This window comes from Vigna angularis, chromosome 1 (genome assembly GCF_016808095.1).
Source record: "Vigna angularis cultivar LongXiaoDou No.4 chromosome 1, ASM1680809v1, whole genome shotgun sequence".
Lineage (NCBI taxonomy): Eukaryota > Viridiplantae > Streptophyta > Magnoliopsida > Fabales > Fabaceae > Vigna > Vigna angularis.
Genome location: NC_068970.1, coordinates 7,785,595 through 7,800,629, shown reverse-complemented (window position 1 = coordinate 7,800,629; position 15,035 = coordinate 7,785,595). Strand labels below are relative to the sequence as shown.

General features: G+C 33.7%; 2 protein-coding genes across 3 annotated transcripts; both read left to right on the top strand.

Annotated features, from left to right (window-relative positions):
* Positions 1-969: 969 nt before the first annotated feature.
* Positions 970-3,707, top strand: LOC108331545 (uncharacterized). The gene is made up of 2 exons (XM_017566297.2): positions 970-1,255; positions 2,388-3,707. Exon 2 carries the CDS (start codon positions 2,393-2,395, stop codon positions 3,578-3,580), a length of 1,188 nt encoding a protein of 395 aa, XP_017421786.1. The 5' UTR covers positions 970-1,255; positions 2,388-2,392; the 3' UTR covers positions 3,581-3,707.
* A 3,907-nt stretch (positions 3,708-7,614) lies between these two features.
* LOC108345791 (uncharacterized) lies at positions 7,615-14,962 on the top strand. 2 transcript variants are annotated; one of them, XM_017584557.2, is made up of 13 exons: positions 7,615-8,591; positions 8,678-8,834; positions 9,061-9,164; positions 9,293-9,394; positions 10,099-10,168; positions 10,628-10,683; positions 11,675-11,725; positions 11,954-12,058; positions 12,193-12,237; positions 13,165-13,264; positions 13,521-13,726; positions 14,177-14,263; positions 14,537-14,962. In XM_017584557.2, the coding sequence occupies exons 1-13, from the start codon at positions 7,755-7,757 to the stop codon at positions 14,699-14,701; spliced, it is 2,085 nt and encodes a 694-aa protein (XP_017440046.1). In that variant the 5' UTR covers positions 7,615-7,754; the 3' UTR covers positions 14,702-14,962. The 2 variants fall into 2 exon arrangements, with proteins under 2 accessions (XP_017440046.1, XP_017440037.1); XM_017584548.2 differs by having other exon boundaries at positions 7,616-8,591; positions 9,061-9,173.
* The last annotated feature ends 73 nt before the right edge of the window (positions 14,963-15,035 follow it).

Here is a 15,035-nt window from a genome sequence, read left to right as displayed (position 1 = left end):
GATCAAAAGATTTAAATATATAAATCAAATTAATGATTAGTCTTAATTTTTATAAGGCTTTTACATCTTTTTCAATCTAAAAAATTATAAATTTAACTTTAAACATTTAAAGAAAGGATTAAACTTGCTCATTTATTGAAATCTAGCTATCTCCTTTTTATGAGATAACAAAGATTCAAGTTGAACACGAATAATATTATCAGATCTGTAACAAAAAAATTTATCTATTATCCATAAAAAATTCGTTTGAAAAATACTGGAAGGTACTTTAAAACATATGAATATCCGTGAATACTTACATATATTGAAGAAAAAATATTTTATAAATTTAAAAAGAAAATTTTAAAAAATATAAATTAATTTTAATTATAATTAAATCTAACTTAATAAAATATAAATTAAAATTTAATTTTTATTATTTTTATAAATAATAAATATATGTAATACATAATTACTCGTTTATAACTCATTATTTACTATTTACCTCTAATAAATATTTATAAATGTCAACTACTACAAATTTTATTCATAAATATTCAGGATTACCGGTATTTTTATCAACTTAACCTATATTGCATTATCACCTTAATATATATAGAATTATCAAAAGAAAAGAAAAACTTGAAACAAAGGTAAGTAAATAAAAATAAAATTTAAAAATAACTACAACAAATAAATACACAACCTTAAAATCATTACTACAACGAGAACCAAAGAGTATAAACTTTTATTTTATTAATTAAAAAGTAATAATATATATCAAAACATTAAATAAACAATACAAGTTAAACAATTATATTTTAATCATAAAATATTAAATATAATAATTTTTTATTTCAATAATAGTTGTCTTAAAAAAGTGAGAAATAATATTTTTTATTAATTAATATTTTATTGTTTGACTAATACATGCTTATATAAGTTTAAACATTACAGAAATTAAAAAAAAAATCAAATTATTATTGTAGATCAAAATGACAAAACCCTAAATCCTGGCAGGACAATAGAGAGGGAAAGGCTGTTGAACCATTTGGTTCTTATTGCCGCCAGAGAGAAACAAGTAGTCGCTCCTCCATTTTGCTGTTCTGGAATTCTCTCTCGTCTCTACCAACAGTGACATTTGTTCAGATTCCTTTAAGTTTTGAGGCGTTTTCGTAATCTCTTTTTGAATTCTTTCTGTATCTTCCTCTATTCTGCTTCCTTCTATCAACGCCTGTCAAATACCCTTCGAATTGCGCCTGTGACTGTTGCAGAGGTAACTCTTTATTCTCCGTCTTCTCAAGCCTTGTTCGCTCTGGTTCTTAATGAAAAGTGGCGGTTTCTATTTTCTTCCAGTGGTTGCATTCTATGTGTTTCTGTTAATGCTCATAGTGTGTGGGTCTTTACATTGCCATAAGTTTGTTACTGGTGATTCAGTCCTTTTCATCTGGTACATGTTATTCTGATAGTTCTATTTACGTGCCATATTGGAGATTCAACTCTTTTCTATTACCCTCGATCATCTAGTATCTAGTCTGTTAAATCTGTATGATACTAGGTTTTAGTTGTAGATAGCATATTTTACACTGAAAGGAATTTGTTTGAGGACATAGCCTAGAATGTTGTACTTGTATTAGTTTTCCTTTATTTTAAACTAATTATTGTCTATGGAAACCTCTTGACCTGATAAATATCTATCATCTCACTAGCCTGTTTGTATAACAATATTGACAGTAATTACATCTATAGTATACACCCTGGGAGCATGGTCTTTTTAAGTACTGTACCGATTCGTTGGTTTTTACTGTATTATAAGCTTTTGATGTCATTCAATGCCATCTTCACTGCATATTAGAGATTCTATATGGTTATAAAATCTTCAGAATGATGCGCACTTTCCATTTTTTTTTTGTCTCTTTTGATACACACGAGGGATGTACTGCAGATGCCATGGAAGCTGTTTTTATTCTTGCATCAAACTAGCTACTTTTGAAATTAGATTGATAGGCCTGCTTACCTATTTACAGGTTCTATCACAAAACAGACCTTTAGACAAACTAATAGGCTTGGACAGGCCAGACATTTACGTAGGTCAGGCTAAGCCTTTTGAAAAAGGTTTATGATTGGTAAAGAAGTTGGGGTTATGCTTTTGTATCTTAAACCAAGGTCAAGTTTAGGCTTAGCAAGCCTTGGTCCGATTTGATCTCTTTCCACTCGTGTACTGGCCTCCGCTGGTTTGATCTATAAGTGTATTTTGTTGATTATCTTGCATCACTTCCTATTCACTTGTTTTCCTATTTTTGGTTTTCCTGTTCTGAAACTAAATAAAATGATATGTTTCTTTAATAAAATTAATTCCTTTTCTGGTATAGGGTGTCTGAAGTTTATTTTTTCTGTTTGTTTTGCAGTAATCATGACTTTGTTAGAAGTAATTAAGGATGCTTCAATCAATTCAAAACCGCTTGATTTACCTTTGGACTACCCAATTGTTCTGAACCCAGAGATTATCTTACCCACTTTAAAGGCCGAAGTTAAAGATGAATCTTCTTCATCACTCGTAAGGCCCCTTACTGGGTGGCATATTTCGCCAAAGGATGCTGAGATCGTTGACATTAACAAAAAGTTCTTTACAGAGCTGAATGCTAAGCTCAAGAACACTAATAATTTGGATAAGGGTGAGTTTATTGGTAGTTTGAATTCTTATCTGGAAAACATCAGGGACAAAGCAGGGGTTGTGATTAAGGTTGATTCATCCCGAAGTGAGTATAGCAAGACTTTGGTTGATAAGCTTGGAGTATACATGGGTAAAGATGTTGCTGGCCTGGTATTGAATGGGTGTGTTTCTTTGGAGATGTGGGAAGTGGTCGAGGCTTTAATTGTTAATGCTATTATTGAGCATTCTTGCTATTCAAACCTGGTCACCAAGTTAGTGGAAAAAAAGCAGTCTGATTTGATCTGTTTATGCATAAAGCATGCTTTCGATCTTGGTTCATCAGAAATACTCAGCATTTTGAGGTATTTTCTTTCTCCATCCAAAGATGCTTATAACAGTATGCTAAGTGTGAAGAAGGAGTGGAAGAGGCAAGCAGTGTTAGCCATTGAGATTTTAAGTGGTAGCAAGCTGAAGAGGAAGAAATTGCTTTTGGCAAAGGAGGCTTCCATTTTGCTCATGATGGCCTATGATGGTTTCTCTGCGTCTGAGACTTGTTTGCATTATCTGATTGCATCATCCAACATCAATGACGTGATGCTATCTCCTTCACTCAGTAAGTTGAATGGCAACGAATTAATAAATTTGATTCGTTATTTAGGCAAGTGGTTGAAGAAATACGAGAGGTTTCCTCAAGCAGGACCATGTCCAAGAGCCTCATCAGTTTTTGGTTTGGAGGCTTGCGATTGGGTTCCTAAACTTGAAGATGTTATAAAATGTCTTGGCTTACTGCTAGATGAGAAATTTTCTTCATTGGTGTTACATCCACTGTTTCACGAGGAGCTGAGATCAATTGAAGGAGTGGTTAGTTGTTTAACTGCTGAAGCCAAAATTTGTCACTTAACGGCTGACGTAGTTGACAAACTAAAGATCGAAGCTGAAAATTTGTAAGCCTCTTCCGAGCGAGATTCATCTGATTTATTTTTTCTCATCTTTGCAAATGATGTACTCGTACATGAACAATGGTCAATGAGCACAGATTTTTATTTCTTTATTAACACAACCCTCGTCCTAATAATTCAGGATGTGTATTTTTTTGGTTAAGGATCATAATTGCCATTTCTTTTAGAGATACATGTCTTCACGCGGTCTGTCTTTGATATCCGGGAAAAATATTATCTTGAAAAGGGCCTTTTATTCATTTTATTTATTTATATTGGGATGAACCCTAACACTGTTTGAAGATGAACTAGGGAACCAATATCAATTAGTTATATACTTGTTGATCACGAAGCTTCAGGAACAGCTGTAATTTTATAATATTAATACCATCATCGAACCTTTTTTCTGAGTCACTTGTTTGGTATTTGTATGCCTTACTTTGTGTTACATATCAATCTTTTTGTGATCCACTTTTCTGTTGTCACTACTTCATCCATTATAGTATCGTGTTAGGCTTGAGCTGTCAATTGAGTTGTCTTTATACTTACGGGGGAGTTTTTGCATGTATGTTGTTGCCTTTGCACAAAGCAACGAAAGGAAGGTAAGCTGAATTGAGTACTGTTACAACTAGTGAACTGTGGTAATCCGCTGAGATGTGTCAAAAAAGAATTGATAACCTGTTTCTTATGTTAAATATAACAGCACAAGTCATTTGTAGACTGTATTAATAAATTGTTTTTAAAAATGAATTTAATTTGATTGACTATCTTATTTATGGAGTGAAAAGAATCTCTTAAGAATTTTTTTTATTGTCTGTTATTTTTAATCCAAAATTTGTCTTATTTCAGTAAAAAGGCAAGAATATATATTAGTTATGATGCTATCTATTAGAGGAAAATTAGCAAGAACATGTTGTAACTTGTATAATGTAATTGGATGTTTGGAGTGAGAAATATGAAACAATAATTTGGACTTTATAAATGAATAATTAAGTTTTTCTTTTCTTTTCGCACAAATAGACTCCAACATGTATTATTAAGGATTGGCCTTGATTTTTACTCATAATAGTGATTAGAAATAGCTAAAAGAAACTCCTTAAGCTAGTTTTTCAACTTTTTTTACAAATAAATGCAATAAGAAGGTAATTGTAAAATAATTCGTTTTCCTCTTCAATCTCCATTACTCTTGCTAGAACTGAACCATGACATTTCTGTTTTCAATTTTAAAGAGAAATCGATTCCCTAACTTGGTAATTTTATGTGTTTGTTACCTGTTTAAGTTTGTCTCATATAATTCATAGTTTATGCGAACTAATGACAAATGGATGAGCTGACTCGAATAATCCACAAAAAAAGTTTATTATATTTTCATTTCTAATAATATATTTCTTTCAATGCATTTATTATTCGTAAGAAAGATTTTGAGGCATGTGCTCTTGTTCCTTTATGTTGATTTACAACAATTTGTGAAGAAGAAAAGGAGGAGAGTTGTGAACACTACTCCTTTCAACATAACAAAGATTTTGGCAGAAATCCGCAGTTAACGTATTGTTAGTGAAACATGTGTACAGATCACACATAACATGTAATAAATATTGTTATTTTTGAAGGAATTTGGACACAAATTTCACAATTCACAACTCAATTAACAACAAAACTCATAAAAATTCAAAGATTTTTTTATGTACTTTTATCAAATAGTTAGAGTATAACACAAATCTAAAATAAAGTATTTACAATTGTCAACATTTCATTCAGTTTATTCTCATGAATTCGTAAACATCTCAATTCAAATTTTATATTAAAATCAACTCAAAAAAAAAAATACTAAAATCTTATTCTTAGTGACTAAGACTATGATAATTCATCAAGTTCCAATTCCTTGAATTTTAAACAAGCAACCATACATTAAGTTCAAGAGTCTTAAAATTACTAATGAATCATGTTTTGTCCCTATATACAAGCTCTATTAGGTATTTAATTTCGATTACAAATTCAAAAGACATTTTCTAACACCTCAAGAACCAAACAATTAAGCTATGAGTAGCCAATCAAATCAAACATTAAACATATAGATCAAATACTAATATAGAAATTGAAAAACATATTTATTAATATCACAAAATACATAAGAAATTTTTTAAATTATATCTAATCTCAACAAATGGGTCTAACTCTTCATAGTAAGGAACCTAAGTCATACAAATGGAAGAAACAAGGAAGAAATTGAAACCAAAAAGAGATGCATATTTTTTCCCAAGATTCTTAGCAGCTACTCCATGCTACAATCGCGCCTCTTCTTTGCATCAACACCTCTAATTCCTAGATCATCTCCCTCATCAACCCGCAAAGGAAAAAAACACCATGGATGAAAATTGAAGATCCAATGAGGAAAGCAAGAGCTTTTCAACACCCTAAATAACCTTCAATGACCTATCTCAATCACCATAAGTAGAGAGAAATCGTGGGAGGAAGAGAATGACCCAAACCCTCGCGAAAGACATGAATAGATAACTCATTTTGACATGTCAACGACACTATTGCTCAATGTCAATATCACTGAGCGTCATTGAATGAAACCTAAAACAATATCTATTTGTCAAACCACCGCTCATCACCAATATTGTAGGACCAGGTGGAGCTTAGAACCCTTTTTATGCCACCTAGTGTCAGACTCTTCTGTAGCATTGGTTGCTCTCTAACTTTGCAACGATGTTTGAGGCCATCAGATATTTACTCTAATTTTTTTTTTAATCATGCTTTCTTGAGTTCTATTTTGTTTTCTTCTATTACAAATGCTTCTTATTCACTTATTTAACACACTTAAAAGAGAGGTTAAAAGTAAAACAAACATAAACTAACTAAAACACAAGAAAATAAAAAAAACATTAAACTTAAAGATAACAAAATAAAAACTAAGAAATAATTGATTTTATTAATAAAAACAAATACACATAAGAGGTAAAAACAGATGTTATCACCTATGCAATTACTTTTTTAATTTAAACTTTTTTAACTGTTTTGTCAAATATTTTTTTTCATAACTTATTTCATTATTTTGAAGAATGCTCAAAATTTCATAAGAGTTATTTTAAGTTATATCCATAATAAAAATATTATTTAGAATAATAATTAATTAATTATAATTTTACTAAAATTATTTTCAATCAATCACATATTAGTTTTATTAACAATTTACTATAATAATTAAATTTTTAAAATCTCAAAAACAATCGTTTATATTTTTTTTATTAATTTTAACTAAATATATTTTATTTCATACTTATTTAACAATTGGGATAAAATTATAATTTTAGATTTTAATTTGTTAAAACATCTTTTTATTTATTACATCCGTCAAAACAATGGTAAACTTTTATACATTACATGTGATTTTAGCGTTCTTTCATACTCGTTATAATTTATTGATCCATTGTATTATTTTCACATCTTCTTAAAGGTTTTTGGGCTTGGCATGGTTTCATTTTTGAATTAGTTCAAGCTCACTCGTGACCTTTTGTTGCACTTTTGTAACAATGATCTTGTTTTGAATTTTTGCATTGTCTTATGTGTCCGCTATATTTTGCATCTTTTACATAAAAGTTTCACCATTTTTCTTTTACAAATCTTTCAACCAACCTTTAATACGATTAGTATTTAAAAATTCATCTATCCTGATGATTGGTGCAGTCAGTATGATTCAACTTCTCCTCATCACCATTCTTGTGTCTAGGTTAAGATAGTTTTAGTAGACTTATATATAAGAAGATGAATAAATAAAAAGAAAATAAAATAGAAATTCAAAACTAAAGAAAATAATAATAATATAATTAATTAGAATAAATATATGCGTAAATATTACTATCATTTTGTTAAAAAAATAAAATAAAATAACTATGATTTATTTGAAAAGTTAGATCGCGGGGAATATATATAGTATATGAGTGATTTAATTTATAGGGTTGAGAATATAGTATTATTATTTATAACTTAATTGTACTTTGAGATTTTTTATTCTAGTGGTAATTAGTGCCATATTGTGAGACAGAAGAAGGGCAGGAGCATAAATTGTGGGTTTTACTGAAGGATTAGTCTCTGGTTTTTCACATTGGCGGAGAAGGAAGGGAAGGAAGCCTCAGATCAAATCTTCTTCTTCTTCCCAAAAAACAGTGTTGCAGTTAGCAATGGATAATCGGCAATGGCGTCCCACTCCTCCATCGAATATATGTCCCACTTGCTCCCTCTCCCACTTCCCCTTCTGCCCCGCTCCGCCTCCCCCACCCTATCACCACCCCCACCAAACCCCTCTTTCTTACGCCCCCGCCAACCCTAATTTCCAGAATTTCAAGAGACCCCGAATCCACGACAACAACACCCACCCTGTCAATTTCTCCGACGACCAGCGCAGGTTACAGCTCATTCGCGATCATGGAACCAACCCCTCTCTCACCCACACTCACGCGCCACACCAATCACAACACACTCAAAACGCCTTCCATCCACACGACGCCGTTCCGTCCCACCACCCTCACAATGCCCAATTCAGATCCTCCCCGCACCCCTTGCATCCTTATCCAGAACCCTCGCAACGCTTTCCCGACGTTTCCCCCGCCCCTTACCATCATTCTCACGCTCCTCACGTTGGCATGCAGCCACCACCACCTCATGTTAATTTCCCGTCTCACGAAGCGAACCATCACAATCAACACAATTTGAATGGAAGCGTCGGTCACTATCCTTACCCATACCCTGCGGGTAACTACAGCAACGGTTCTTGTGATAATAACATGGAAGCTTCTAGATTTTTCAGGGGTCACCCTCAGCCTCCTCTCCCTTCTTCGCCGCCGCCACCTCTTCCTATGGAACCATCCATGAATCAATTTAATACGTACTTTTCACCGTCCAAGAAACCGGCTTCTCTTTTTCCCGTTCAGTTGAGCTCATCCCCTTCGTCGTACTCGCAAGTTCCCGAACCACATTCTTTACCTCAACCCTATCACCCCACCGGTTTTCCTTCCGAGGTGAGTTTGTAATTTTTCTCTGATTTGTTATTGAGTTGTTACGCATGCACATTTCTTAGTTTGCGTGTCCTTATTCTTTTGAACAGGAACCGTCGAAGCAGTACTTGGGCGATTCCCAGCCTTTTTCATTAAACCAGTTTTCTGCTGACAGACCTAAATTTATTGATGCTTCACATTTATTTCGGCATCCTCATCGGACTTCGCGGCCTGATCATTTTGTGATAATCTTTCGGGGCCTCCCAGGTGTGGTCTGCGCTGGAGTTTCGTTATTTGTTTGTTGTGTGCATTTGTTCCTGCAGAGTTCTTTTATATTGTTGTGTTGAGGAAGTGCTGTTGTGCACGTTTTCTCTGTTTGATGTTTTCTTTTATTAATATATAGACAAGTTGTTTGTTTATATAAATGGAATAGGAGTAGTGTGGATGCAAATTCATCAGTGGTATGCAAATTACTTGTTTGAATCTGTTACAGGTAGTGGTAAGAGTTATCTGGCAAAGATGCTGCGTGATCTTGAGGTTGAAAATGGCGGTGATGCACCTCGAATTCATTCTATGGACGATTATTTTATGACAGAGGTTGAAAAGGTTCACGAGTCCTCTTTGCTTTTTATTTAGACTGATTATTCTTATTGTGGTCTATGGGGTTTTATCAGTTCATAAGTTATGGTGGAAGTTGTTTTGATAGTTTTATTTTCTCTTAAAAGGTTGAGGATAGTGAGGCATCAAAATCTTCAAGTTCAGGCAGAAACAAGAAGCCTGTGACAAAGAAGGTCATGGAGTATTGTTATGAACCTGAAATGGAGGAGGTAGCGTTATTGAGCATTGTATTTTATCATTTGTATTACAAATGTTTGCTGTCATTTGTTTAGAATTATTGTACTAGATTTTTGTTTGTCTGTGCAATTTCTCTGATTGGAAATGAGTTGTAGAGAGAGCATCGTGTCATTGATTGTGCCTAGTTTATTGTTTTATCTTATGAACTTTCTTTTTCTTTTAAATTTGATACATATACACATACATACCTATATATATATATACCTATAGACATATATGTAATTTGAGCACTGTAAGACTTCTTGTTACATGGAGTATATGGATTTGAGCCTTTGAGACTTTTTTTTATGCTGTAATTTTTTTGGAATAGATTTCAAATTGAAATATTACAAACTGTGATGATTGGTACATGGGGGGCAGTGGAATGTGCTCTTTGCAACGCAGAGTGTTTGGGGGCTAGCTAGCATGTTATATGGTAGAAAAATGGGAACTAGGCCATGTCAGCTTGGTTGCTGGGAATTTCTCTTTTTTTTCTGTCCTTTATATATATTATCTACTTGTCATCTATAAATTCATAATTGCTTGAGAAATACTGGAAAAGTCAACGTTTTAAGTTCTATTTTACTAACGTTTGTTTGTGATATTATGCATTTGCTTCAAGTACTCTGTGAATTCCTTGATATGCACTTATTTACCTTGTCTGCTCATGCTTTTGTTTTACAACCCATCATGACAGGCTTATCGGTCAAGCATGTTGAAAGCTTTCAAGAAAACTGTTGAGGAAGGAGTTTTCACCTTAATTATTGGTATGCATCTCATTAAGAATACGATAGCAAGGTCATTCTTAACAAATGGTTTCCACTTTTTCAAATATTATATTGTTAAGATCATTGTTTTGCTCTGCATAGAAAATTCTGCCTTTTGTCCCAAGTTGCATATTCATCTATTGTGAATTATCAAGGAATACTGATTTGATCTGCTCTGGCATGTGTTTAAGTGAAATTACCTAAATAATGTTTTATTCCGGAAATCGAAAGAAATTATTTTCTTAGGTGAATTGTAGTAACTTAAGCATAGAGTCAGAAAATGGTTGGGGGATCTATGGTGGCTTGTTAAAAAAATTAATAAGTTCAATGATGTGGCTTCATTTTAGATTAAGTGGTGATGCAGTGTGCATGCACTGCCTATTTATTCACTAACAACAGATGCAGTTTTTTGTTCGGCAATGTGACCCTTTTCTTGGTGGTATTTGTGCCTCATCTTAGTGGATGACCGCAATCTGCGGGTAGCTGATTTTGCTCAATTTTGGGCAACTGCAAAGGTATACCCTTTTTTCTTTCTTGCAACCTCTGCCATGTGTGCTCAAGACGACTCACAATATCTTTGCAATACTCTCTCCTAATATCAGAAATAGGTGCAGAGAAATGTTTCATGTGTCTTGTAGTTTACCTAGTTTTGTAAAGCATATACAGTTTCTTGTTATCATCATGCATGGAAAACTAGCAAAGAAAAGGGTAGAGGATAAGAAGTGCACTTAGTATTAATAATTAAGGCAAAAAACTAAGTTTTACCATTGAAAGTGATCTATAATTGTGCTTCATGGTTGTTTGTCTTGTTTAATTATGGAGAGGCCAATCAGTGACTGGCCAAGGACATTGATCTAAGATGTGGAGGGTAGGGTTTACTTGGTTTACAGCAGAAGAAACCCAAAAATAGACTAAGCCGAGGATATGTAGGTTATTCTGTTATATTCTACTTTGCGTGTGATCCACCAATAGTGGAGGGGTGACTATGGGGGAAGTGTGTGGATCATGGTTTTCCTTTCTGTTTTTATTTTTGGCCTCTAGCTTTGGCAGGTATAGTTGTCCACATGGAGCATAGCTCTGGGGGTAGGGAGTTAACCATTTTCTGGGGTGATTCTCCTACATTCCTACCTTATTGCAAGTTCAATTTGACTGTTCACTCATTTGGCTCCCACCGTGAGACTTTGTATGACTCATTTTATGCACAAGGCTGTTAAAGATAATAGAAAATGAACTGTAACTTTAAATAGGGAGGTTGATACCACTTCCTGTACCATGTTCTTTTGTTTTAAATGTGCTACAACCTACTGAAGTTCTAGTCTATAAGTATTTGAGTTAAAAGTTGGTTTCTTTTGAAGTGCATGAATAAATGCTAGTAGCCTCTGTGTACTGTTACAGTGATGAATACATATTTCATTCCTAAATATATGCATGAATTGAAGAGAAGGTACACGAGATCTGTTTGTTCAATTTGTTTCCTTTGCTGATAGCTGTTCCTCTTGCTTTCAGAGATCGGGCTATGAAGTTTATATTTTAGAAGCTACGTACAAGGACCCAGTGGTGCGTTTGACTGTTCTGCCTACCAAGCATCATTTCATTCTTCTTTCAGCCTTTAAAACAACCAAAAATTTACTATCATAACAGAGAGCCTTTCCTTCTTTTCTGTTTATCTTTCAAAACATGGAATTAACTTTTTGTATATCGAGTTTAAATGCTTTGGTGGTTATTGATGACTGAGTCCTCTTAGCAAATATTTTTTATAGTTGTGGTTTTTATATTTTTCAACAGGGTTGTGCTGCTAGGAATGTCCATGGATTTACTCAGGAAGACATAGAAAAGATGTCTAAGCAATGGGAAGAAGCTCCATCCTTGTATCTGCAGCTTGATGTAAAGGTTTGTTGTATATCTGATGTTATTTAGTATTTGGTAGAAAGTATGGCATTTTCTAGCCATAACATTAGTGCAAGCTGTATGATAACGTATTCTTACTAGCACCTTCATTTTTTTTATCTTTATTCACTTGACAGTCCTTATTTCACGGAGATGATCTAAAGGAAAGCAGGATACAGGAGGTAATTAAAATATTTGCATATATTTATCTCTTTAGCCTTTATGTGCTATTTAAGTGTCAAGAATTTCAAATATTATTCTATTTTTTTAAGCGTGGGTTAAAGATGAAGCAATGGAGTGAAAAGAGAAAAGGCACATCCAAAGTTATTTCCTGGAAAAAAAATTATGTAGAATGTTTAGTCAAAGGGGATGCTAAATGCAAGAAATTAGTCCAACCTCCCTGTGAATCAATCAGAAATAGTAATAAACATAACAAAATCTATGAAGATATTGATGAGGATGTGAGCATCACTACTTCTAGTGCCATCAAAGTTTGCTTTAGTAATTCTTGCCAAAGCTTTTGAATTGTCAAGAGAAACTGCTTAAATGAAATATAAGGATACAACCTATGTTACCAATACTTCCAAAAAATTATTCTAAAGCAAAGCAAAATAACTTGCCAATATTGTAAAAATAGATTAGCTTTTACTTCTCATCCGAGTCGAGCTCTCCATGACATACAACAGTAGAGAGCTGAGGTATATGAAGTCAGCACCTTGCTCATGGAAAAGTCATACTGGGATTTTGCAAGCTTACTTCTCTGTATTTGTTAGCATTCTGGTGACCATGTTTTTTTTTTGGGGGTTTACTTCTGGATACCAAATTTAATATGGTAAACATTAATACTATTTGTTATCCTATTAAATTACTATATAAAACATAACACATGTTTAAAGGTATACAATGAATGAATCGTATATGCATATGTTTTCTAAATTTTTATATATATATTTTTTATTTTACCATAAAAATATCTTTTAATATGCATCATACAGATTTCTTGCTGATCTGTCCTGTGCTTATGAAGTGTATACTATTAAAGGGTTGGTTTCTAATTGAATGATATGTGTGGCTACCATATGATTGGTTTCATATTGCACTTATCACAGGTTGACATGGATATGGAAGATGATATTGGAGATGTATTACCTCCAGTTCAAGGAAGAGAAGCTGAGAAAGTTGTTGACCCTGCTGTTGGGGAAGATGCGAGTAGGGTGCTCTAATTAGTTGCTATTTACGTTGGTGTTTCTTTTATCTATTATTATGCTGTTAATTTGACTTTCTTTGCGGTGCATCTCATCACTGATATCCAACTCTTCTGTAGTTGTGTGTCGTATTTTTATTGGATGTGATTAGACTTGCATAGAGTTGTAACTTTGATGTGCCTAACCTTGCTAAAATTACGACCGTGGGTACCTTGTTTGTCAAGTTTTTCTGTCGGTTTGATTAAGCTTTTGAAGTTTAGGTTTCCTGGAAAAAGCTGGGAAAAAGTGGGATGCTGAAGGGGAACATCCAACAGAAGTCAGGGAATTGGGTAAAAGCAAATGGTCAGAAGATTTCAGTGAAGATGACATTGGTCAAACGGAAGGTATGAAGGGCAATATTAATGCTCTGTCTGGGTTAATTCATCAATATGGCAAGGAACGAAAATCTGTACATTGGGGTGATCAGGTATGATATATTTGTTTTGTGCTGTTATCTGAAGCTTAGAAAGTACTATTTGAAGTCTCCTTCAATCTTATATTTTGGTACCAAAAATAGCATTCTTGTTTAAATTCCTCTGGAAAGAAGGAAGGGAAATGGGGTGATGCAGGGATTGAATGTAAGACATGAAGTTCTCTATGGTAAAGATGGAGGCATGAGCTATCGGTTAATTGGTGTCCCTTTTTGAATTTTATTCATCTTTCTATTTTTTTCTTGCTTGAGGCGTTGAGGGTGTCGAAATGTAGAAAAAGGAAAATGACTTAAACTATTATATTAATATCAATTATTAGGTTTGGGGTGTGTTGAAACACGGCTACAACAAACAGTGGTAAAACCTGCTTTTTGTGGCTTTCATTACTTAGCCATTTCCTTAATCTCCACATTCCCGCTCCCCTTTCTTTGCAATTATCCTTTCAGGGTGGCAAGACAGGATTTTCAATAGGGGCTGCCAGGAAGGTAAATGCTTTGTCTATAGTGATCGGACCTGGTGCTGGATACAACCTGGTTAGTGGTTTGATTTCATGTTTCTTAAATTTCAGGAACAGCATTTGCTATTTAGTTCTCCTTTTTCCTTTATGGTTAGTTCTGATAATAATCTATCTTTCAAGATTTTGTATTGTCTGTTTTCCATCTATTTCCGGAAGTAAATAGGCTGCATGCTCAATGATTTTATTTGCTGACTTGCCCCAAGTTGAAGATTTTTTCACCAAGGATTTTAGAACTTTTTCATGGGGAAGATCCTGTATATGAACCCTTTCATTTTGTATTAATGCACAGAAATCTAATCCATTACCTGAAGAAGATAGTCCAAGCCGTAACAGTGTGGAATCAAAAAAGCATAGCATATTTCAAGAACGAATCCGGGCAGAACGAGAATCCTTCAAAGCTGTCTTTGATAGGAGACGACACAGGATTGGCGGACTTGATGTGGAGGAAGACTAAAAAAGAGAGCGACAGCAATGCAAGATGCTTTCACAAAGTATGCACTGGATAAATTATTTCCAGGATTTGAACCCGTCACAAGACAGACAGTTCTACTTTCCTGATGTAATCAAAACAGACGGGTTAATCTCATACTTTCAATTGTTAGAGTAGTTTAAGTGACAGAACAGAGGTGAATTTTTGTGAAATGATGTAAATTTTATCCAAGGATAATATATATACACCGGATGTATTAAGCTCAGAGTGTAGGTTTTCCTTTCCTTTTCCTTGTTCAAGCTCGTTTTTTTGACATTTATAAACGTGAATTACGCTGAAAAAGAATTGGGTTGAAAGT

What these genes read in the sequence shown, in the direction of transcription:
- LOC108331545 (XM_017566297.2), top strand. Translation starts at nt 2,393, where the DNA reads ATGACTTTGTTAGAAGTAATTAAGGATGCTTCAATCAATTCAAAACCG.
- LOC108345791 (XM_017584548.2), top strand. Translation starts at nt 7,755, where the DNA reads ATGGATAATCGGCAATGGCGTCCCACTCCTCCATCGAATATATGTCCC. An exon ending in TGCTGTTGGGGAAGATGCGA is followed by an intron (nt 13,265 to 13,520) that starts GTAGGGTGCTCT and finishes TTTGAAGTTTAG; the next exon opens with GTTTCCTGGAAAAAGCTGGG. An exon ending in CTGGTGCTGGATACAACCTG is followed by an intron (nt 14,264 to 14,536) that starts GTTAGTGGTTTG and finishes ATTAATGCACAG; the next exon opens with AAATCTAATCCATTACCTGA.